The 24,902-nt window shown below is 46.5% G+C and overlaps 1 protein-coding gene across 5 annotated transcripts in view; it reads left to right on the top strand.

Moving 5' to 3' along the window:
- nfatc3a (nuclear factor of activated T cells 3a) overlaps positions 1-24,902 on the top strand; it is a 91,581-nt gene that overhangs the window by 919 nt on the left and 65,760 nt on the right. For 2 of the 5 annotated variants that reach the window (XM_021607747.3, XM_021607746.3), the window contains exon 1: positions 2,233-2,738. The exons of 1 other annotated variant lie outside the window; for it this stretch is intronic. In XM_021607747.3, the coding sequence (XP_021463422.3) occupies positions 2,648-2,738 (91 nt within the window). In that variant the 5' untranslated portion in view covers positions 2,233-2,647. Of the gene's footprint in view, positions 1-2,232; positions 2,739-10,352; positions 11,123-24,902 lie in introns of those variants that run through there. 2 more of the 5 variants (XM_090238920.1, XM_021607748.3) reach the window with 1 other exon arrangement.

Raw genomic sequence — 24,902 nt, 5'->3', positions numbered from 1 at the left:
TGGGTCTGGAGACATGCTCTTACAGCAGTAGTGTTATAATGCCTTGGTGTCATGACGATCATATACATTACATACCATACATACCCATGCATTCTGTATTGTACTCATACAGATGTCAATAAAACAAATAATAACCTACCATACAAAAGAGAATGCATACAAATCCTACTGAGTCAGTGTTTACAGTGTTGGACAGGTTGTGAGGTAGACAAGAGCTAAATCTGTTATTCACTTTTTAAATCTTATTAGAATATTTTTTGAATATGGTTTATTAAAACTGAACTTTCAAAATAACTTTTGTGAAATAACATCAGGGAACAACAAGGTTAGTAAATTATGTTATTTCTCTATTTTGGCTGCAAAACATCTTTGTACATAACAACCTTGTCCTATATAAATCCAATAATTTTCCCATAATATCAATATTGCAGCAATAAAATGCAGTGATTAGTTTGTTGCCTAATGTACCAAAAGAGAGGGTTATGCTTCAACACTGAATTGTCTTGTGAATTAAGCTGTCATTTCTAATTTAACTCAACCATGCACTGTCAAGGTAACATACCTATAGCAGTTTTATCAGTATGATCTCAAACAAGTATATTTTGTAATCAATTTCAATTTCGCCAGCTGATGGCGTACAGTGAATGTCAGTGAGGTTTACATGTGAGTGCTTTTGCTTGGAAATTTAGACCACAGGAAATGTGATATTTTTTTCCGCATTGCTTTTGTGAACTTCAGCGTCTGTACGCCCACATGTGTTAAACAAAAACATTCTCTTGTTTTTTCTTATCTTTGCTGTATCTGTTATCTTTCACGAATATTCAATAAGAGGATTCTGTGTATGCAAGTGTTCTGTCTCAATGCACCTCAGACAGCTGCAGAAAAATTCAGGTAGGCATAGTAACAAGGTCAGAGGTCATTAGAACGGCACTGTAACTTGTTGGTGACTGAGGGATCTAGAGGTCAAGTGTGCATCATGTTATTACGGCCCAATCAGTGATGGACTGTCGCCACAAAAATATAGTTACAATATAGTTAAGAGAGAAGGTTTGAAGGTCAGCTATAATTTGGTTTAATAATGATGCACAGAATGGTTGGCAGTGATACAATTAAAGTGATTGTGAAATCTGCTCAACACGAAAGGGTCAAAAGGTTTACTTGATCTGCCCAGGCCAGAAAAACTATCCGTATAGTCTATCGGGAAGGGTTCCGCGACTGGCGGCCCATTTTTATAAATGTTGGACATAAAAGACTGTAAAAACACCAGCAAATCAACTCCACGTGATTTTAATTTTGGAAATCTGTTTCAAAGTATTCCCACGCATAATAGAGACATACTGTATATGTGATCATATAAAAATGTAAGCAAGGTTTGAAATGTTTTAGTCAAATGGTATATCTTTTTGGGCTTCTTGCGGTCAATTTGCAGTCTGAAAATGATTTGTAATTATGTTCCGGTTCCCTGACCATCTGCTCAAGAAAAAACCGTCCCGCGGCTGAATCTAGTTGATGATCCCTGCTTTAGGGTATAGGATATATTGAACTAATCACATAAGCAATGCATTCCAGGAAAGTGTGATGGCCTACTTAGTGTAAGGACAGATTGAAATACTAATGCATATGTCACAGACTTTATCATCGACATGCAGAACTATTGCATAGACCTTGGGGCAGGCAGTCTGTTGAATTCCTATAGCCCAAAAGGCAACGTGAACACAGAACATTTAGTTAATTGGAGCCAGCATGGTCTGTTTAAACTGTAATTGTGTCTGGCAGAGATGTAGGCCAATAGTATATGAGAGCCTGCATACATTCAAAATAGTGATTGAGACATTATAAATGAAAAGTCAAAAGGAAAATTACATAAAATGTGTGATGATTTCGGATAAAGTGTCATTTCATTCTGATTAAATCCGAGTAGGACAACAGTGCTGTACATCTGGATAACTTTATTATACGCTATAATAAGGTCCATGTTGAGGCAATGAGCTTCAACATGAGATTTAACTACATATCCCAGGAGCTCTTGCCAGCCTTATCCGTGTTTGTGCGTGTGTGAGATAAATGTTTACTGTTAATTTCTGATTGTTTATTTAACTTTTATTTATTATATATTTCACTTGCTTTGGCAATGTAAACATACTGTATGTTTCCCATGCCAATAAAGCCCTCCGAATGGAATTGAGACAGAGCGTGCCTGCGCTCTGTTGTGTACCAGGGTTTGCTGACGTCACTACTGGAACTGCCCTGTCACGCGCAGTTAGTAAAAGTTGGGATAGAAGGCGCTCCAGTGAGAGTCAGTTTCACCGACAACCTTGCCTGTCTTGTTGACACCAAACAGCGATAAATCAATTTAACGTTCGCAAGGACAAAATATTAGACTCGCTGTAGGACAATCAAAAGTTTAACAAGCATTTTATTACCAAACCTCGCCGGGGAGAAAGAATCATTTTTGGATATCTGATCAAGGAAGAAAAACTAGTTCACGCCGCACGCGGGTCTATTGCTCGCTACAATTTTGATTTGCTAAATTAAACAAGTTTTGTTGTTTCAGTTAACGTTAGTTCTGTAAATGTTGTGACATTTAAAATAGTATTTTGCATTAGCCGTCGTTCGTGTGACGGGTGAACCCGAGCTGTCAACCCCGATGACTACTGCAAATTGCACTGGTAATGAGGAGCTGGACTTCAGGCTGATCTTCGGAGAGGACGGCCAACAGCAGTCGCTAGGCCCCGCAGGTTAGAATTTTATCTTTGCCGCGAATACCCAGTAAATTTCTCTAGACGTAGAAGTGCACAGATGCGATTACATTGCAAACAACAAGAACGTTGCAGAAGGGGCATTGGTTGCAACAGATTAGCTAATGTGAACAAGCTAGGGAATGTTCTGGCAGCAGAAAGTAGAATAAGTAGGCTAATCATCGAGATTAGTATTTTCTATTTTTGTATGTGCAGTTACACACTGACTTTTCCACAGTTAAAATTTGGGGTTTTAGGAACATGAGCCTAAACAGCAAACAAGCGCGCGACAGCAGCTGTCAAATAACGGTGTCCTCATGCTAACTAGCTCATTCACACTAAAAGTTGCAAAACTGTACAAAATAATGTATAAATAATATATTTAAATACTGCAGCACATGCTGAAATCTGTATGTGGCTCCTAGCATAAATAATAATGTAGCTAGCTAGAAATGTATTTCAAAAGACTAGCTCGGCAGCTGAGTAGGTAAGATAGCTAGCTCACGAGAGGACACAGCTGTCAGTTATTCAGACACCTAGCTTAACAAGAATGCATTATACCTGCCTATCAGCTGTACTTGTTTCAAACATTCGCTCCAATCAATCCATTTTATTATCGATTAGGCTTCAGAAAACGAATTGAATAGGTTTGAAACAGCAATGCCATGAACTTGGCAGCATTGGGAACGTCATATTGTAAGAAACTTTACCATGCATGCATTCACAACTCTTCCATTTGTAATCTAACTAGTTAGTAACGTTAGTGGCCATGCAATCGATGTTGTTGATCATAATACCGAATAGAACTTAAAAAGTACAACAATTAGACATAAATAGCAATATAGTGAATGTAATAACATAGTTATTAGTATTACAAGCAAGCAAATATTCTCTATTTTTCTGCTTAGATATTCTAAATTACCTTCTCAGAAATTAAGAGGCTATTACATCAAGTAATATTACACCCTTTAACTATTAATTTGTAATGCAGATAAATGTGTAAGGTGTATGTTTAAATTAGAGTATTTGGTACCTTGACTTTGCAGCTTAATAAAACACCATTACAACAATAAACAACACAATAAATTAAACTGAAACTACATTTTTCCCAGTATACAAGACACCTCACAACCTAGTTTATACAGTTTTTTTTGTGCATAATTTCTTTGGCCAATAAGTCCAAACACATCCAATAACCCTATGTCACCCTGCTGCCATTTCAATCATCTCTGCAGTTTGCGCCCAGTTTGCCGGCCACAGTGGCCCAATACAGCATTTGACTCTCACAGATAGAGGTGTGTGTGTGTGAGAAGGTGGGGGTTCATATCAGAATCTCAGTGTGACCAGGTGTGCAGAGAAAGAACCAGATCTGTGGAAGTCTGGTGATGCATCATGCCACAATATTCTATTTGTGTTTTGTTTGTGTATTTTGGACGGTTGTTTTGGAAACAAGACTAGACAAGGGGTTTAACCATTCTGAGACAAGAGAAGACAAGCAAGCTGCCATTCATTCATTCATAACCACAGATCTAGGAGTTCCATGCTATTTCAAAAGCATCTGTCTTTCACATAGCTAGAATGCATGCTTGGATTCTGTGGAACTAAAAGAAGCACAGCTGCAAACTGTTTTTATTCAAACCCTAAATTCAGTGTAGGGCGACTGCAACTTACATTTTATCTTGAAAGCTTGATTACCGGTTTTGATTAAATAGGACCAATATCTGCAAAGTTAAGCCTAGCTCTGCCCTTTTCATGAAGCTCTGGCGAAACTATGAATCCAAGGCTTGGCTAGTCCTCTCTCCTCCGCAATCAATTTTTCCCTAGATTATAAAGAAGTCTAATTTGGAGACGAGTAGGGAAAAGTGAAAAAAGTGCTTTTGGAATAAGTCAAGGAATAAAAATGCCACTGTGCAAGTGGTTTTAATCTGGTTGGACTGTGTGCCTTGGCCCGTATGGCTAGTGCCTGTTCACATTAATAACTGGAGTGTAACACAGAGACACAGAACCACAGTAACGGTGAGTTGAACAGTATGGCTCCAAGTTGATTTGCTCTTTCTCCTTCCTCCTCAACCCTAGCCTCACTCACACAAGTCAGGGCTTGCTAGAACAACCTGGAACACTGCTAGTATTTTTCAGTCTGACCTACTCTACCGCAGTAGGACTTACCTCTGTGTATAAACATGTGATTAAGAAGACTGCACTGTGCCAAGCTTGGCTTCTTTCTCACTCACTCACTCACTCACTCACTCACTCACTCACTCACTCACTCACTCACTCACTCACTCACTCACTCACTCACTCACTCACTCACTCACTCACTTCCTTCCTTCCTTCCTTCCTTCCTTCCTTCCTTCCTTCCTTCCTTCCTTCCTTCCTTCCTCCTCAGCCCTAGCCTCTCTCTCTCTCCTTCCTCCTCAGCCCTAGCCCCTCTCTCTCTCCTTCCTCCTCAGCCCTAGCCTCTCTCTCTCTCTCCTTCCTCCTCAGCCCTAGCCCCTCTCTCTCACCTTCCTCCTCAGCTCTAGCCCCTCTCTCTCTCCTTCCTCCTCAGCCCTAGCCCCTCTCTCTCTCCTTCCTCCTCAGCCCTTGCCCCCCCCCCTCTCTCTCCTTCCTCCTCAGCCATAGCCCCCTCTCTCTCTCTCCTTCCTCCTCAGCCCTAGTCTCTCTCTCTCTCTCTCTCTCTCTCTCTCTCCTTCCTCATCAGCCCTAGCCTCTCTTTCTCTCCCTCACTTTCTCTCTTTCTCTCTCTCCTTCCTCCTCAGCCCTTTCTCTCTCGCTCTCTCTCTCTCCTTCCTCCTCAGCCCTAGCCTCTCTCTTTCTCCTTACTCCTCAGCCCTAGCCTCTCGCTCTCTCTCTATCCTTCCTCCTCAGCCCTAGCCTCTCTGTCTCTCTCTCTCTCTCTCTCTCTCTCTCTCTCTCTTTCCTCCTCAGCACTAGCCTCTCTCTCCTTCCTCCTCAGCCCTAGCCTCCCTCTCTCTCTCCTTCCTCCTCAGCTCTAGCCTCCCTCTCTCTCTCTCCTTCCTCCTCAGCCCTAGACTCTCTCTCTCTCTCTCTCCTTCCTCCTCAGCCCTAGTCTCTCTGTCTCTCTCTCTCGTTCTCTCTCTCTCTCTTTCCTCCTCAGCACTAGCCTCTCTCTCCTTCCTCCTCAGCCCTAGCCTCTCTCTCTCTCTCCTTCCTCCTCAGCCCTAGCCTCCCTCTCTCTCTCCTTCCTCCTCAGCCCTAGACTCTCTCTCTCTCTCTCTCTCTCTCTCTCTCTCCTTCCTCCTCAGCCCTAGCCTCCCTCTCTCTCTCCTTCCTCCTCAGCCCTAGCCTCTCTCTCTCTCTCCTTCCTCCTCAGCCCTAGCCTCCCTCTCTATCTCCTTCCTCCTCAGCCCTAGCCTCCCTCTCTATCTCCTTCCTCCTCAGCCCTAGCCTCCCTCTCTCTCTCCTTCCTCCTCAGCCCTAGCCTCTCTATCTCTCTCCTTCCTCCTCAGCCCTCCCTCTCTCTCCTTCCTCCTCAGCCCTAGCCTCACTCACACAAGCCAGGGCTCTCTAGAACAACCTGGAGCACCTCTATTTCCTTAATTTGTATTTATTTTGTTTCTTGAACTGTGCTGTTATGACTGTTCATCACAGAGGATCGTAATGTTAACAGCAATTTTGTGATTGTTTTTATTTAGTTCCTTGAACTGTGCTATTATGACTGTTCATCACAGAGGATCATACTGTTAACAGCAATTATATGGTTATTAATAAAGTAACTATGAACCCAGAGAAATAGCCCAGCAGATTTCCATCCTCTCAAATAGAACAGTAGGCTGGCTATACCTTAGTTACAGGTAGTGACAGACATGTTATTCTCAGTCACTCTCTGAATCCTGTCAGTAAGGTATGTAGTACCCAGCTGTTTGTTTACATAGCCTAATTGAATAGTAAACATTAGTGTAAGAACCATTGAGAAAAAACTCATGAGCCTATGTAGTCTAGACCCACCCCATTTCTTAACCTTTCAGTCTGTCCTACTCTACCGCAGTAGGTCTTACCACTGTGAATAAACATGTGATTAAGAAGACTGCACTGTGCCAAGCTTGGACTTTCTCTTCAAAGGCTTTATTCACATCGGGAACGTGTTTACATTGCCAAAGCACGTGAAATAAACAAACCTGAGAAGACACAAAACAACATCAACAAAAAACTATTTGAATTTAACAGTAAATATTGCATTCAAAAAGGTTTAAAAATATATTTGTTTTATTATCAGCTATGTACAGTGTTTTAGCAATGTGCCAATAGTTGTAGTACGAATAGTAGGGAAAGATAAATAAAAAGATCAATATTAGTGGTATATCCACTGGCTGCCCTTTGATCAATGGCAATGGGCTACACATCTTGCTGATGAGATTGCAAACTGAGGTATTTTGTCTAACAGATATGGGAGTTTATCAATGTTTGATTTGTTTTGAAATTCTTTGTCAGTGTGATCTGTGGGAAATATTTATCTCTAATGTGGTCATACATTTTACAGGAGGTTAGGAAGTGCATCTCAGTTTCCACCTCATTTTGTGGGCAGTGTGCACATAGCCTGTCTTCTCTTGAGAGCCAGGTCTGCTTATGGCAGCCTCTCTCAATAGCTCACTGAGTCTGTACATAGTCAAGGATGTTCTTAATTTGGGGTCAGTCAAAGTGGTCAGGTATTCTGACTCTGTGTACTCTCTGTATAGGGCCAGATAGCATTCCAATTTGCTCAATTTGTTTTTTGGTTAAGTCTTTCCAGTGTGTAAAAAGGTTATCTTTTTGCTTTCTCATCATTTTGTTGGGTCTAATTATGTTGCTGTCCTAGAGAAGAGTCCCCTAGGCCAGCTGGTACTGGGGCTCTGTTCACAAACAGACTCCACAGAGCCCCAGAACCAGCTGGCTGAGGGGACTCTTCTCTAGGTTAATCTCTCTGTAGGTGAGGGCTTTGTCTCTCACTCTCTCGTGATTTGTTGTTCAGGAAATACAGTTCCCTTTGAAGTGAGGCATTCCAGTGAGTGCTGTAGTAAAAGGCAGTAGCCTAACTCAGTCAATGCTGAAGGGTTTTCCCCCACTACTGTAGGCCTACAACGGTGTTGAATGGAAGAGGGAAAAATATGGACTAATAAGTCCTTCAAATCAAATAACAATGTGACAGAATGTTCAACTCTACTGCCAGGATTAGGCCTAAATTAGTCTAAAGTAGCAACCTGTCACTTTGACAAGGTTATTCATTTAAAGAGTAAGGGCGTATTCACTTCTCACTGAATCTCGAGAGTAGTGGGGATAAACTACAGATATACTTTAATATGGTCCTTTTTTTCCCTTATGATATTTAAGAAACAAACTGTTACTCTTTTTCTATCCCTACATGGTAGCTAGTGTGCTCATGTGGTATTGAGCGAGGCTGTGTACAGTGAAAAGTGAACATGTAACACCAAACCTTTTAGGAGCCTTTTGACCCTGTCTTCCTTCTCATCCTTCCAAACTGTCATGGCCGTATGACACTAAAGGTGTCATAGAGAAAATGGCTGGAGGTAAGTAAGTAAGGGCCCCGTTGAGTGGCAGTCTAGAGGTGGTGTCAGTGAGGGCCACATTGGGTGGCAGTCTAGTGGTGGTGTCAGTGAGGGCCCCATTGGGTGGCAGTCTAGTGGTGGTGTCAGTGAGGGCTCATTGGGTGGCAGTCTAGTGGTGGTGTCAGTGAGGGCTCATTGGGTGGCAGTCTAGTGGTGGTATCAGTGAGGGCCATATTGGGTGGCAGTCTAGAGGTGGTGTCAGTGAGGGCTCATTGGGTGGCAGTCTAGTGGTGGTGTCAGTGAGGGCTCATTGGGTGGCAGTCTAGTGGTGGTGTCAGTGAGGGCCACATTGGGTGGCAGTCTAGTGGTGGTGTCAGTGAGGGCCACATTGGGTGGCAGTCTAGTGGTGGTGTCAGTGAGGGCTCATTGGGTGGCAGTCTAGTGGTGGTATCAGTGAGGGCCATATTGGGTGGCAGTCTAGAGGTGGTGTCAGTGAGGGCCACATTGGGTGGCAGTCTAGTGGTGGTGTCAGTGAGGGCCACATTGGGTGGCAGTCTAGTGGTGGTGTCAGTGAGGGCTCATTGGGTGGCAGTCTAGTGGTGATGTCAGTGAGGGCCACATTGGGTGGCAGTCTAGTGGTGGTGTCAGTGAGGGCCACATTGGGTGGCAGTCTAGTGGTGGTGTCAGTGAGGGCCACATTGGGTGGCAGTCTAGTGGTGGTGTCAGTGAGGGCCACATTGGGTGGCAGTCTAGTGGTGGTGTCAGTGAGGGCTCATTGGGTGGCAGTCTAGAGGTGGTGGGAGTGAGGGCCACATTGGGTGGCAGTCTAGTGGTGGTGTCAGTGTGGGCCACATTGGGTAGCAGTTTAGAGGTGGTGTCAGAGAGGCCACATTGGGTGGCAGTCTAGTGGTGGTGTCAGTGAGGGCCACATTGGGTGGCAGTCTAGTGGTGGTGTCAGTGTGGGCCACATTGGGAAGCAGTTTAGAGGTGGTGTCAGAGAGGCCACATTGGGTGGCAGTCTAGTGGTGGTGTCAGTGAGGGCCACATTGGGTGGCAGTCTAGTGGTGGTGTCAGTGAGGGCCACATTGGGTGGCAGTCTAGTGGTGGTGTCAGTGAGGGCCCCATTGGGTGGCAGTCTAGAGGTGGTGGCAGTCTAGAGGTAGTGTCAGTGAGGGCCACATTGGGTGGCAGTCTAGAGGTGGTGGGAGTGAGGGCCACATTGGGTGACAGTTTAGTGGTGGTGTGTGTGAGGGCCACATTGGGTGGCAGTCTAGTGGTGGTGTCAGTGAGGGCCCCATTGGGTGGCAGTCTAGAGGTGGTGGCAGTCTAGAGGTGGTGTCAGTGAGGGCCACATTGGGTGGCAGTCTAGTGGTGGTGTCAGTGAGGGCCACATTGGGTGGCAGTCTAGTGGTGGTGTCAGTGAGGGCCACATTGGGTGGCAGTCTAGTGGTGGTGTCAGTGAGGGCCCCATTGGGTGGCAGTCTAGAGGTGGTGGCAGTCTAGAGGTGGTGTCAGTGAGGGCCCATTGAGTGGCAGTCTAGAGGTGGTGGGAGTGAGGGCCCATTGGGTGGCAGTCTAGAGGTGGTGGGAGTGAGGGCCCTATTGAGTGGCAGTCTAAAGGTGGTGTCAGTGAGGGCCCATTGGGTGGCAGTCTAGTGGTGGTGTCAGTGAGGGCCACATTGGGTGGCAGTCTAGTGGTGGTGTCAGTGAGGGCCCATTGGGTGGCAGTCTAGAGGTGGTGGGAGTGAGGGCCACATTGGGTGGCAGTCTAGTGGTGGTGTCAGTGAGGGCCCATTGGGTGGCAGTCTAGTGGTGGTGTCAGTGAGGGCCCATTGGGTGGCAGTCTAGTGGTGGTGTCAGTGAGGGCCCATTGGGTGGCAGTCTAGAGGTGGTAATAGTGGGTTGAACAGTAAGAGAGTGGTAGAGGTGTCAATGAGGGGGAAAGTGTCTCTCTGAGTTGTAGAGGAGCAGAACCTAGCATATACAGTAAAGGTGTCTGGCACAGTGCCCAGACATGCCATGTGGGCTTTAGATGGCAGTGCAATGACAGAGGGGGAGTGGGCAGCTCCTCCCCCCTGTTGTTAAGGGGAACAGAGAAATGTTCTGTCTCGCTCTCTTTCCTTCCTCTTATCCTTTTTTGTCTTCTTTCTTTCTCTCTCTTCTGGTCCTTTTTCTCTCACATCCGGTGGCCTGTCTGGCAGCTCTGGGTCTGTCATCATCGTACCACCTCAGAGCTGTGCAAGCCTCAACAAGGACCATGCATGCTTCCTCTCTTTTTCCTCTTCTTCTCCTCCCTCCCTCCTCACCCACGAAGGATATGGGAGACCACCAGTTGTTTCTATCTAAGGGAGAGCCTGAACCAGACTAATGAAATCTCCAGATGCTGGCAATCTTGGTGTAAACTAACTGTAATCAGGTTTGATTTGGCGTAAGCTAGTACATCGGTTGACATGTTGGTATGTTGTAGAGTGGAATTTGTACAGAGTTTGATGTTGTAATGTAGTAGCATTGCGTCATAGCTGAAACCCAGTGAGGAAATCAACTAAGTGACAGTCTGTCATTTTTTTGGAGGAGATCTGTTGCTCTTGACTTTTAGTTTGTTCTTGTGCTTGCCCCAGCTTCATCTGTCTGGACTCCTGGCTCTGTCTGTCTCAGTCGTGGGAAAGACTGAAATTACATCGCTCTCATGGTGGACTATATTGGGCTCTCAGAGAGAGTGGTAGAGGGCAGCAGGCGGCAGGTTGCAGACAGCTCTGTTAGATCAGGAGTCCCCCAGCAGCAAGCAGGTCTGAAGCTGTCCAGTCCACAGAGCAACACTGCTTCACCGTTACCGTTTAACGGGAGCTAGGAGCGGAAGAATGTTGTGCGCCACGTCAACAGGTGAGTGACTGAATGTCCGACTCCCAGACTCTGGCCAGCTGTTTGTGTTGTGGGGGTGTAACCGGCTCAGATGAGGGACTGGGTCTGTGTTGCAGGACCCTTATCAAGTGTGTCTGGAAGACTAACGATGCATCAAGTTATAAATTACAAAGCATTATTTCTCTAATTTGTGGAGTTTTCCTTTGTGAAAAATGAGTCACATTCAGGCCTATAACCAAGGTTAAACTGAGTGGTGAAGACTTAAAGCTGCAATCTGTAACTTTTTGGGCGACTTGACCCAATTCGCATAGAAATATGTGTTTTTGAGCTGTAATTCTCATTGACAGCAAGTCGAAGAAGCAGTAGATCTGTTCTATGTGCGCTATTTTTATGCTTCTCGTTTCTTTTTTTGCGTATTTCACTTTCAGTTTTGTACACCAACTTCAAACAGCTGAAAATACAATATTTTTGGTTATGGAAAATATATTTCACAGAGATTTAGATGGTACAATGACTCTCTACACTATACTTGCTTGTTTTGTCTCATAAACTGAAATTATGCGAACTATTAGAACTTTAGCCACCAGGAAATGGCAGAGCAATTTCTGCATAGTGCACCTTTAAACATACACTACAGTCTCAACTGCTGTGTATTGTACTCTATGCAGGACTCCACATGTTGAAAGTACATTAGGTATTTGGGGCATACTGTAGCCTATCTCTGTTCAGTGGAGCACACAGCTTAGAGTGAGAGGGCTTAACAGTTTGGTAGCCAGCAGTGAACCCTGGTTGGATTCCCTGGAGGATATGTGGGCTAGTTGGCCAGGTGGGTGCCCCAACCCCCTAACCTTCCAGAGTGGACAGTGTGGAGCTGAGCTGAGGGGGTCTGGCCTGGAGGAGCCCTGGTCTGGAGTGATGAGAGAGACGTTTGTTTCCCAGGGCGAGGCACGAGCAGCTATGTGTGGCATCTGTCTACTCTAAATTTAGTGTAACTGAAGCTACCACTGGCCATGCTACACTATATCAACATGCGGGAGAAGAAGAGAAAGTTGTTGAACTCTTACATTTCGTTTTCCCCCTCCCTGTTCCTCTTTGAAGAGGCGGGGCATAGCTATATAGCACTGGTCTCAGTAAGAGCTGCTGCTGCTGAATCCCAGTTTATTCTAGGCTGTGCCTGTAAGCCCTGTTTTAGTCAGTGGCGACTCTGCCCCATCTGTTTTGAGCCCCAACTTTCTCACAAAAAAACCCTACTTTTTGGGGAGGATGCCTGTTTTGTATGTTATTGTGACATTAATACGTGTCACATATGTGACATTAATACGTGTCACATATACAACATTAATACGTGTCACATATGTGACATTAATACGTGTCACATATACAACATTAATACATGTCACAGTTGCGCCGTGATTGGCTCAGTGTTCTGTCACTCATGGGGACACTACGTCACCGCCAAATCTAAGGGTAGAGCTTGAAAATTCAAGCCCCTTGGATGCTGCCATAGAGTTACATTAGAAGTGCCCATCCAAGAAGGCTCAAGGTCATTGGCCACAGATACAATGACATCAAGTCACCTTATATCTACAGCAGCTTTGATTGGACTGTCAACATCATACTTTGAAAATCTTAGCTAGCAAGCTAGCAGTCATCATCATGAATCAAGTCAACAATCTACTGGCAAATCCTTTTTAATCCTTGTCATATGAAGAGAAATAATGAAGAGAAATTATAGTTAAAATGTATCTGTGCTCATCGGCCATTGGACATAAACATTACACAGCAAGTTGGAAATCGCAAATTCAACAATGAGTGTTTCGGAAGGAATTAGTGCTTAACTACAAGCATTGCAAAGCAACTACTAGCCTGCTCTTCAGTGGAGTGGGTGTGTGGTCTGGGTTTAAGGTCTCTTTTTCCAATATTAAAAGGATAAATATTCAACCATTGGCTATGGTGTAAAACTAGCATGACTTCTGTCGCGCTCAAAACAACTGGAAACTCAGAACTGGGAAATCTGTTTTCAGTGAGTTCAAGACAACTAGGAACTCTTAGAGAAAAAAAACTAGGTCCAACTGGGAAAATATCATCCAACTCGGAATTGAATGTCCTGAACTCGGGCCTCTTTTTAGAGCTCTGACCTGAAGATCACTGACGTCATCATGATTTGACCTTGTTTTTTCAGAGTTCCCAGTTGTCTTGAAAGCACCATAAATCCAGAGAATGCCAGGCTTTGGTGACAAAGTTTGACAATTTTCCCACAAAGGACCGCCGAAGTTAACTAAAAAAACATTATGAAAGTTTTGTTTTTCACAAAATGTGGGAAAGTTTGGGCTTGTGAACAATTTATGACCTTTCAACTTATTTTGATATGGTTTGATGTCGATAGCCTGTTGGTGAGTAACACTATGATTGGTTGGGGAAAGCCATGCTATTTAGGCCTATATTTCATTGGAGTTAAATTGCGTAACATGATGATGCAAACCTTCTACAACTATCTGTGTAGTGTCTAGTGGAGAGGGGGCCTTTGGTAATTAAATAGAAATAGCCTTGACGAAGCTAATGTGAAATATAAATGTCAGTTTGTCTATCTACCCTCTGGCATTTAACATGGCCTTGTGGGTGTGCAGAGAAAGATCTCGGTGAGTGTGCAAGGGTTCCCTTCCACTTACAAGCCCCCAGACAGCGCGGTCATATCTCCACCCAGGGACACTGCACTTCCTTCTTATGGTCCCGAAGGTCCCCCTCCACCTCTTCCTTCTCCACTCCATGGTTGCACAATTTACTCTCAGGGCCAGCAGCTTATTGCTGCTGTTACAGTTGTGTAATTAACCTGAGAGGAGGGACATCATCACTAGGGACTGTGACTGGGGAGGAGAGGGGAGTGGAGGAGAAGGATATTACATACATTATTATGATGATATTACAAATTCTATTCCTATTATACTGTATGATAAATAATACATATGATATGAGTCTGTTAAATCTTGTCTCAGCCCAGAGACCCTAAAGGATGCTGAGTTAGTGAAGGACTCCTAATGCAGTAGGCCTTCGTCTTCATCTACTCAGCTCCACCTTCAAGTTGTTTTCCAACTGACTCCGTTGTTTTATTTATAGGAGACAAACAAATATTGTAGTTGAAATTCAATGTGTTACTTAGCACTAAGAGGTGTGTGCACACATTCTGGGGCCATTTCACACTCTATTTTGGCAGTTAGATCATATACCTATTTAGTTCAGTCTCTGCTCTTTTCCAGATTCACAGTTTGTAAATGTCATCCCAGATTTCTGTCATGTGCACAGTCACAGTTTTACTCTCACTCCCACACAGTATTTCTCTGCTCTGTCTCCATTGCTTTCACTCCTTCATCTCCCTAACCCTCCCCCTGTCTTTCCCCCCTCCCCCCTCTCTTTCTCTGGATCAGGCGTATGCACAGTCAGCGCGGACAGGCATATTGTTTAAATGTCACCCTGGCTAGGTTGTGCTGTGAGCAGAGCCACTGATGTTATCTATCTGCCCTGGGTTATTGCAGGCTGTTGGGCTGTGTTATCGTCACTACTGCATTCGCGGCTCAAAGGACAATCATCTAATGTACTGTAGCTGGGGGTCACCTCTCATACTGCCTGACCACTGTTAACCAATGGATGCAGCCTGGGTAGTTTGACAGTCAGTGACCAACCACGGTTGACTGTATGAAGCCTATTGGTACATAGGCAACTGGATAAATATATGTGATGTGAAAAAAATAAGTACCTAGGACTATATGAAAAATGTAACATTTAATTTCTGCAAAAGGGAATTCTTGTCTTATGGGACTAATATTAACTGATTAAGTAAGTAAACTAAAATGAGTTTAAATGCTATAGTAGGCTATATGAATAGCGTTTTTCTGTGAACCTATTGCACTGGGGGCTTTTTAATTCAGGTGGCCACTGGGCCACTCTCAATGTTTATCTTATAATTTTATCATTAAGCATGAGATGCTTTATTTATCTAACAAACGTGTTAGTGTTGGCTAAGCCAGCCGTCAGGTTCATTGGGCCTCTACGGGGCCGGATGTACTACTTCAGACCGTCAGTGCGGTCAAAAGTATGGATTATATCCCTCATGCTCCGCGTAGGTCTAGTAATAATAAGATCAAAGTCTCGACAGTGCTAAACTACAATCCTGTCAAATCATCTATCAAATAAATGGTAGATTAGGCCTATCTAGAGCTGTACTGCACAAGTTATGTACAGCCCATCACTAAATGGAGCGACAGGTAGCCTAGTGGTTAGAGCGTTAAATGTTTAGCTATTTTCTATTTCTATATAACTCCTAGGCTCTTTTTGTCTCTGTCTCTCTCCCCCTTCTCTCTTTCCCTCCCCCTCTCTGACACACGTAGCTGACCTACAGCGTTCAACGGGAGGTTTGAGGCATCCCCACTCCTCCCCCTCTAGTCAGCATTGAGGGCCATAGGTGTAGGCCAGGCCAGCCCTACTAACAGTAATATACAATACAGTATGCGTGCCTTGTGCGTCTGTCACGGCCGTCCTCCTCTTCGTCTGAAGAGGAGAGGCGAGAAGGATCAGAGGACCAATATGCGGCGTGGTAAGTGTCCATGGTGAATCTTTAATAAAGAAAGACTGAACACTATGCAAAAGAGTAACGAAAACAATAAACCAAATACGACCGTGAAGCTACAAAATGAGACCTGTGCTGACACAAGCCACTAACATAGACAATCACCCACAAACAAACAGTGCAACCCAGGCTACCTAAGTATGATTCTCAATCAGAGACAACTAATGACACCTGCCTCTGATTGAGAACCATACTAGGCCGAAAACATAGAACTGCCCCAAAACATAGAAAAACAAACATAGACTGCCCACCCAACTCACGCCCTGACCATACTACATAAATACAAAACAGAAATAAAGGTCAGAACGTGACAGTACCCCCCCCCAAAGGTGCGGACTCCGGCCGCAAAACCTTGACCTATAGGGGAGGGTCTGGGTGGGCGTCTGTCCGCGGTGGCGGCTCTGGCGCGGGACGCGGACCCCACCTCATCATTGTCTTAGTCCGCCTTATTGTCCGCCTCCGTGGCTTTCTCAGCATGACCACCCCTCTCAATGACCCCACTGGACAGAGGGGCAGCTCGGGACAGAGGGACAGCTGCTCGGGACAGAGAGACAGCTGCTCGGGACAGAGAGACAGCTGCTCGGGACAGAGAGGCAGCTGCTCGGGACAGAGAGGCAGCTGCTCGGGACAGAGAGGCAGCTGCTCGGGACAGAGAGGCAGCTGCTCGGGACAGAGGGGCAGCTGCTCGGGACAGAGGGGCAGCTGCTCGGGACAGAGGGGCAGCTGCTCGGGACAGAGGGGCAGCTGCTCGGGACAGAGGGGCAGCTGCTCTGGACAGAGGGGCAGCTGCTCGGGACAGAGGGGCAGCTGCTCGGGACAGAGGGGCTCTGGGCAGAGGGGCTCCGGCAGCGGCGCCGGGCAGGCGGGGGGCTCCGGCAGCGGCGCCGGACAGGCGGGAGGCTCCGGCAGAGGCGCCGGACAGGCGGGAGGCTCCGGCAGAGGCGCCGGACAGGCGGGAGGCTCCGGCAGAGGCGCCGGACAGGCGGGAGGCTCCGGCAGAGGCGCCGGACAGGCGGGAGGCTCCGGCAGAGGCGCCGGACAGGCGGGAGGCTCCGGCAGAGGCGCCGGACAGGCGGGAGGCTCCGGCAGAGGCGCCGGACAGGCGGGAGGCTCCGGCAGAGGCGCCGGACAGGCGGGAGGCTCCGGCAGAGGCGCCGGACAGGCGGGAGACTCCGGCAGAGGCGCCGGACAGGCGGGAGACGCCGGCAGAGGCGCCGGACAGGCGGGAGACTCCGGCAGCGGCGCCGGACAGACAGGACCACCTGCAGGGAGGAGACAGAGAGACAGCCTGGTGCGTGGGGCTGCCACAGGAACCACCAGGCTGGGAAGACCTTCAGGAGGCTTGGGGTTAAGAGGAGGCACCTGAAAGACCGGGCTGTGGGGGAGCACTGGAGCTCTGGTGCGCAACCTTGGCACCACTTCCCCAGGCTGGATAACCACTCTAGCCCGGACCGTCCAGAGTGCAGGCACAGGTTGAACCGGGCTGTGGGTAAGCACGGGAGATCTAGTGCTTACTACACGCACCTCTCCCTTCGGCTCCATTCCCACATTCGCCCGGCACGAGCGGAGCGCAGGCAGAGGACGCACTGCACCCTCCCAGCGCCCCGGAGACACAGCACGCAGAGCCGGCGCAGGATACCCTGGGCCAAAACTGCGTACCGGCGACCAGACCCGCTGAGCAGGCACCATACGCCCTGGCTCGATGCCCGCACTCGCATGACACTCTCGGGGGGCTGTCCTATAGCGCACCGGGCTATGGACACGTACTGGCGACACCGTGCGCTTAACCGCATAACACGGTGCCTGCCCAGTATCTTGCTGCTTATAATAAGCACGAGGAGTGAGCGCAGGTCTGCTACCTGGCTTAGCTCCACCCCTCGTGTGCCTCCCCCCCAAAACAATTTGGGGCTGTCTCTCGTACCTGTCGCACTGCCGTGCTGCCTTCGCCAACCTCATTCTCCTGTAACCTTCCTTGCACTGCTCCATCGAATCCCAGGCGGGCTCCGGCACTCTCCCTGGGTCGATGGCCCATCTGTCTATCTCCTCCCAAGTTGTGTAGTCCTGTGAAGCCGGCCGCTGTTGTTGTTGCTGCCGCTGCTGCTGCTGTCGTCGCTGTTTTCTACCACGCCGCTTGGTCCTTGGTTGGTGGGTGATTCTGTCACGGCCGTCCTCCTCTTCGTCTGAAGAGGAGAGGCGAGAAGGATCAGAGGACCAATATGCGGCGTGGTAAGTGTCCATGGTGAATCTTTAATAAAGAAAGACTGAACACTATGCAAAAGAGTAACGAAAACAATAAACCAAATACGACCGTGAAGCTACAAAATGAGACCTGTGCTGACACAAGCCACTAACATAGACAATCACCCACAAACAAACAGTGCAACCCAGGCTACCTAAGTATGATTCTCAATCAGAGACAACTAATGACACCTGCCTCTGATTGAGAACCATACTAGGCCGAAAACATAGAACTGCCCCAAAACATAGAAAAACAAACATAGACTGCCCACCCAACTCACGCCCTGACCATACTACATAAATACAAAACAGAAATAAAGGTCAGAACGTGACAGCGTCACAGCCTCTGTGTTTAGAAATGGGGGCAGGTAGCCAGCCAGTCAGTCACTCAGCCAGCCAGGCAGGCAGCTCAGTTGTTGGATAGGCAGAACAGAAAGGAAGTAATTAAATGTGTTCTTCAGGTGATCACTATTGTCTGATAATGATGACATATCAAATCCAAGGCATTATTTGACCAAAATCCAAACTATTGAATAATGGTTGTAATTGTGTAACGATGTGTAATTGCGCTATTACAGATGGTAATAGTTATACAATTGTATCATTAAAAAGCTGATGCAAAATGTTAAGGGTAGATAGATGGCAGAAATGATGAGCTAGAAATTGACTGTTTTTTAATGTTATTTCAGAGGTGGTTGGATGGCTAATTAGTGCTCAGTGCAAGTCCTGCTTCAGTCAATGAGTCCCCCACTGTTCCAGCCCCTGGCTCTGTGTTGGTTAGCAGCTCTTGAGGAGAGTAGAAAGGAGAGCCAGGCCCTGAACAAAGCCCAGTGTGCAGAGACGTGTGTCTAATCAACCTGCCTGGATACACAAAGGGAACCCAGCGTTAGGTTACTACTGTTACCTCCAGGCCTCACACACACTGACTGAGCCCTGTGTGGCTCTGGAGGACAGGTAGAGTGCACGTACACCACCGTTCAAAAGTTTAGGGTCACTTAGAAATGTCCTTGTTTTTGAAAGAAAAGCTTCTTTTTTTTGTCCGTTTAAAATAACATCAAATTGATCAGAAATACAGTTTAGATATTGTTAATGTTGTAAATGACTATTGTAGCTGGAAACTGATTTTATGGAATATCTACATAGGTGTACAGAGGCCCATTATCAGCAACCATCACTCCTGTGTTCCAATGGCACGTTGTTAGCTAATCAAAGTTTATCATAAAAAAATCTGCCGTTTCCAGCTACAATAGTCATGACGTGTGTTAGTAATAATGACCAGATGACCCTGACCCACTCCAGGGCAGGGTAGACCATGAGGAGAGCCTGTGCCGGGGAAGGAGAGGAGAAGAGGCGTGAGCGGCCAGACCAGTGAGAATCCCCAGGGCTCCAGAGAGAAGGTGATGTCTGAGTCAGGTCGAGACCACCTCCGAGGCCTCTTAGCTGGGGCTGCACGTCAGGTTGCCTGGGGATGGTGGAGAATGCAACATGGATGACCCTGGGGTGTGTCACGGAGAAGCCTATCCTACATCACCTATAGCAAAACTTCTCTTTAACTCCACTGCCAGGCGATTTCCAGCTATTATTAGCTTAGGAACAGCAAAGCCTCTTAGGGCTCTTTATTTAACCAGATCGGCAGTCTGATGTGGGGGCAGTTTAGTTGTGTATGACGCAATCCACTTGCAGCCTGTCAGAAGTGGAGGAGAAGAGAGGAGAGGAGCAGGGGCCTCAGGCCAGGCTAGACCAGTAAAGCAGCTGTGCTTTCTATTCATTGTCTGGTTAGATTATGAGATGTTCAGATGAGATAAAGGAGAGTTTTCAACTCATCTGACCTCATGTCTTACCAGGAACTTGTCCATTTCCAGAGGACTGACTCATATCTCGTATGTGGGTCCGTCAGTGTGGGTCCGTGGGTCCGTCAGTGTCATAAATCAAAGATCCATTAATTTAACCTTTGAGCATGTGGGTTGGTGTGTGTGTGTGTGTGCGTGCACGTGTGTGGGCCAGAGTGTGTGTGTGAGGGAATTTTAATTATAGTTTGTTGATATAATGGTTCTAAAACAGGGACAGAAGGGTTGTGGTCATGTTGACCAGTTTTCTTAGACCTGTCTGATCCACATGCATCCCCGACTACCCTCTCCCCCCTCTCCTCCTCCTTTCTCCTCTTCTCCTCCTCCCCCTCCTCCTCCTTTCTCCTCTTCTCCTCCTCCTTCCCCCTCCTCCTCCTTTCTCTTCTTCTCCTCTTCTCCTCCCCCCTCTCCTCCTCCTTTCTCCTCTTCTCCTCCTTCCCCTCTCCTCCTCCTTTCTCCTCTTCTCCTCCCCCCTCTTCTCCTCCTTCCCCTCTCCTCCTCCTTTCTCCTCTTCTCCTCCTTCCCCCTCTCCTCCTCCCCTCCTCCTTTCTCCTCTTCTCCTCCTTCCCCCTCTCCTCCTCCTTTCTACTCTTCTTCTCCTCCCCCCTCTCCTCCTTTCTACTCTTCTCCTCCTCCCCCCTCACCTCCTCCTTTCTCCTCCTCCTCCTCCCCCCTCTCCTCCTCCATCCCCCTCTTCTCCTCCTGAGAGCAGGTGGTTGGGGTCTGACACCCCCAGGGGAGCTCCCTCGCCAGGTATTCAGTGGCGGTCCAGTGGGCTAATCTGGTCTCAGAGAGGGGTGTGAGCCAGGGCACCCGGTCCACTCCACTCCTCCCTCCCCCATGTCTACCCCCTGCCTCCCCCCAGAAGTCCCCCCCCCCTTTCTTCTCTCCCTCCCCCTTCTGTCCTTTTCTCTCAACCCTCCCCCTCTCTGTCTGTAAACCTCTCTCCCCTTCCCTCCTCCCCCCAGAAGACCATACAGTGTGATGAAACCGTGGCATTAACAGGAGGGTTTCAGATCAGTCATCTGAGGAGGCTGGCGGAGCTTGTTGAGCAAGAGGGTTTCAGATCAGTCATCTGAGAAGGCTGGTGGAACTTGTTGAGCAAGAGGGTTTCAGATCAGTCATCTGAGGAGGCTGGCGGAGCTTGTTGAGCAAGAGGGTTTCAGATCAGTCATCTGAGGAGGCTGGCGGAGCTTGTTGAGCAAGAGGGTTTCAGATCAGTCATCTGAGGAGGCTGGTGGAACTTGTTGAGCAAGAGGGTTTCAGATCAGTCATCTGAGGAGGCTGGTGGAACTTGTTGAGCAAGAGGGTTTCAGATCAGTCATCTGAGGAGGCTGGCGGAGCTTGTTGAGCAAGAGGGTTTCAGATCAGTCATCTGAGGAGGCTGGCGGAGCTTGTTGAGCAAGAGGGTTTCAGATCAGTCATCTGAGGAGGCTGGCGGAGCTTGTTGAGCAAGAGGGTTTCAGATCAGTCATCTGAGGAGGCTGGCGGAGCTTGTTGAGCAAGAGGGTTTCAGATCAGTCATCTGAGGAGGCTGGTGGAACTTGTTGAGCAAGAGGGTTTCAGATCAGTCATCTGAGGAGGCTGGCGGAGCTTGTTGAGCAAGAGGGTTTCAGATCAGTCATCTGAGGAGGCTGGCGGAGCTTGTTGAGCAAGAGGGTTTCAGATCAGTCATCTGAGGAGGCTGGCGGAGCTTGTTGAGCAAGAGGGTTTCAGATCAGTCATCTGAGGAGGCTGGCGGAGCTTGTTGAGCAAGAGGGTTTCAGATCAGTCATCTGAGGAGGCTGGTGGAGCTTGTTGAGCAAGAGGGTTTCAGATCAGTCATCTGAGGAGGCTGGTGGAACTTGTTGAGCAAGAGGGTTTCAGATCAGTCATCTGAGGAGGCTGGTGGAACTTGTTGAGCAAGAGGGTTTCAGATCAGTCATCTGAGGAGGCTGGTGGAGCTTTTCGAGCACATCATAAAACATACACCTAATGAGCTCTTAGACTGGTCATGCAGAGCATTTTAACACACTTTCACTCACATACAGATTGTAGCCTATATGCTGAATACAGTACAGTCAGACTTCACAGGCCTTTCCAATGCCATGTGGAAGTAGGACAATGATGAGACTTTTGACAATAGCTATGTTTCCATCAGGTTGGCGACCGATTTTCATGTGAATATTCTAAGATCCACATTTTCCCGCCAGAGATGTTTCCATCAAATTGACTTGTTGTGGGTAAAAGGCTGTGAGTGATGATGTAGTGCAAATAAAAATGAGATTAAATTCTCATGTACCGAATGGGTTTCCATCACATTTTCAACTCTACTGATGGTTTTGTCACAAAAAATGTTATTTTTGTAGCGAACGTGCCCCAGCGTTTCCATTAGGAGAATGTGGTGCCGGACATTTGACCGGCGACATTTTAATTCACCAGACATTTTGAGAAATTTACCAGACTGCATATGCAAATGGGTGCGTCACCTGATTAGGGCGTCCACACACTGTGCTCAGAATGACAGAAATAACATTTAGAATATGGTAATTAATATTAACAAAACATGCAAGTCGATGATGCAATGATGTGGTCCTTCTTAACGAATTCTGATGTGCACTTTGAACATTGTCCACATTTACTTTTAAATGTCCACATTTACTTTTCCACAGCCAACAAGATGAGTAACAAACAGCAAAATCACTAGCCTATGTCAATCTACTATAGTAGAAAAGTGTAGGTTACCTATTCTATTGGTCAGCTTGTCGAGAAAGAAATAGCCTATTCCAAACAGACTCTGGGACAGTTGTGGGACGATAGATCCCAAATTCATACAACCAGTATGCCTAGACTACATTAAAAAATAAATATTCAAATGCAATGAGTCTGATGCAACAGATCAGAAAGTTTAGCTTAAAATTTTAATAAACTATTATTTCTTCACATTTTAAGTGCAGCCATGCACACAAAGCAGTTGGCTACAGGTGAATGTTCATTTCATAATGCAATCAGCAGGAAAACACCACTGTCAAAATGGCACTTCACATGGGAACAGTTTCATGTGACAGAGATGAACATACAGTGGGGCAAAAAAGTATGTAGTCAGCCACCAATTGTGCAAGTTTTCCCACTTAAAAAGATGAGGCCTGTAATTTTCATCATAGGTACACTTCAACTATGACAGACAAAATTAGAAAAAAATCCAGAAAATCATATTGTAGGATTTTTAATGAATTTATTTGCAAATTATGGTGGAAAATAAGTATTTGGTCAATAACAAAAGTTTATCTCAGTACTTTGTTATATACCCTCTGTTGGCAATGACAGAGGTCAAACATTTTCTGTAAGTCTTCGCAAGGTTTTCACACACTGTTGCTGGTATTTTGGCCCATTCCTCCATGCAGATCTCCTCTAGAGCAGTGATGTTTTGGGGCTGTTGCTGGGCAACACGGACTTTCAACTCCCTCCAAAGATTTCTATGGGGTTGAGATCTGGAGACTGGCTAGGCCACTCCAGGACCTTGAAATGCTTCTTACGAAGCCACTCCGTTGCCCGGGCGGTGTGTTTGGGATCATTGTCATGCTGAAAGACCCAGCCACGTTTCATCTTCAATGCCCTTGCTGATGGAAGGAGGTTTTCACTCAATATCTCACTTTACATGGCCCCATTCATTCTTTCCTTTACACGGATCAGTCGTCCTGGTCCCTTTGCAGAAAAACAGCCCCAAAGCATGATGTTTCCACCCCCATGCTTTACAGTAGGTATGGTGTTCTTTGGATGCAACTCAGCATTCTTTGTCCTCCAAACACGACGGTTTGAGTTTTTACCAAAAAGTTATATTTTGGTTTCATCTGACCATATGACATTCTCCCAATCTTCTTCTGGATCATCCAAATGCTCTCTAGCAAACTTCAGACTGGCCTGGACATGTACTGGCTTAAGCAGGGGGACACGTCTGGCACTGTAGGATTTGAGTCCCTGGCTGCTTAGTGTGTTACTGATGGTAGGTTTTGTTACTTTGGTCCCAGCTCTCTGCAGGTCATTCACTAGGTCCCCCCGTGTGGTTCTGGGATTTTTGCTCACCTTGTGATCATTTTGACCCCACGGGGTGAGATCGTGCGTGGAGCCCCAGATCGATGGAGATCATCAGTGGTCTTGTATGTCTTCCATTTCCTAATAATTGCTCCCACAGTTGATTTCTTCAAACCAAGCTGCTTACCTATTGCAGATTCAGTCTTCCCAGCCTGGTGCAGTTCTACAATTTTGTTTCTGGTGTCCTTTGTCAGCTCTTTGGTCTTGGCCAAAGTGGAGTTTGGAGTGTGACTGTTTGAGGTTGTGGAAAGGTGTCTTTTATACTGATAACAAGTTCAAACAGGTGCCATTAATACAGGTAACGAGTGGAGGACAGAGGAGCCTCTTAAAGAAGAAGTTACAGGTCTGTGAGAGCCAGAAATCTTGCTTGTTTGTAGGTGACTAAATACTTATTTTCCACCATAATTTGCTAATAAATTCATAAAAAATCCTACAGTGTGATTTTCTGGATTTTTTTTCTCATTTTGTCTGTCATAGTTGAAGTGTACCTATGATGAAAATTACAGGCCTCTCTCATCTTTTTAAGTGGGAGAACTTGCACAATTGTTGGCTGACTAAATACTTTTTTTGCCCCACTGTATCTGTTAGAGTGGGAAGGGCCCTATCTACATTTCTATCTGTTCGTTACTGTGATACATTATTTTGTAGACAGTTCTTGATAGAATAAAACAAAGAGCCCTTCATAAGAACCAGAAGATCTTTAATGTCCCACTGCTGGGAAAATTGATTGAGATCAGATGGCTTCACTGCTTCCTTTGTTAATTGCTCATGTGTTGTGTCTGACTCTGTTCTAGCTGTATCTCTGTCAGTGGTCACAAACAAGACAGGGAGATGACCATTTCTCTCTGTCTCTCTGTCTTGTCTCTCATCATTGAGTGAGTGATGTTAATGAACTGAGCTGGAAGCCTGCAGTGTGGTAGGGTTGAGTATTAATTGATTGCTGGCCATGCCACCTCAATCATTTAGAACATCATTTAAATGAGGGTGAGATGTACATTTACAACACAACAGGTGCCTCACACAT

Source organism: Oncorhynchus mykiss, chromosome 6 (assembly GCF_057628025.1).
Source record: "Oncorhynchus mykiss isolate SJ-2025 chromosome 6, ASM5762802v1, whole genome shotgun sequence".
Taxonomy (NCBI): Eukaryota; Metazoa; Chordata; class Actinopteri; order Salmoniformes; family Salmonidae; genus Oncorhynchus; species Oncorhynchus mykiss.
Note: the sequence above shows the minus strand (reverse complement) of the source record. Positions and strands in the feature narration are given on the sequence as shown.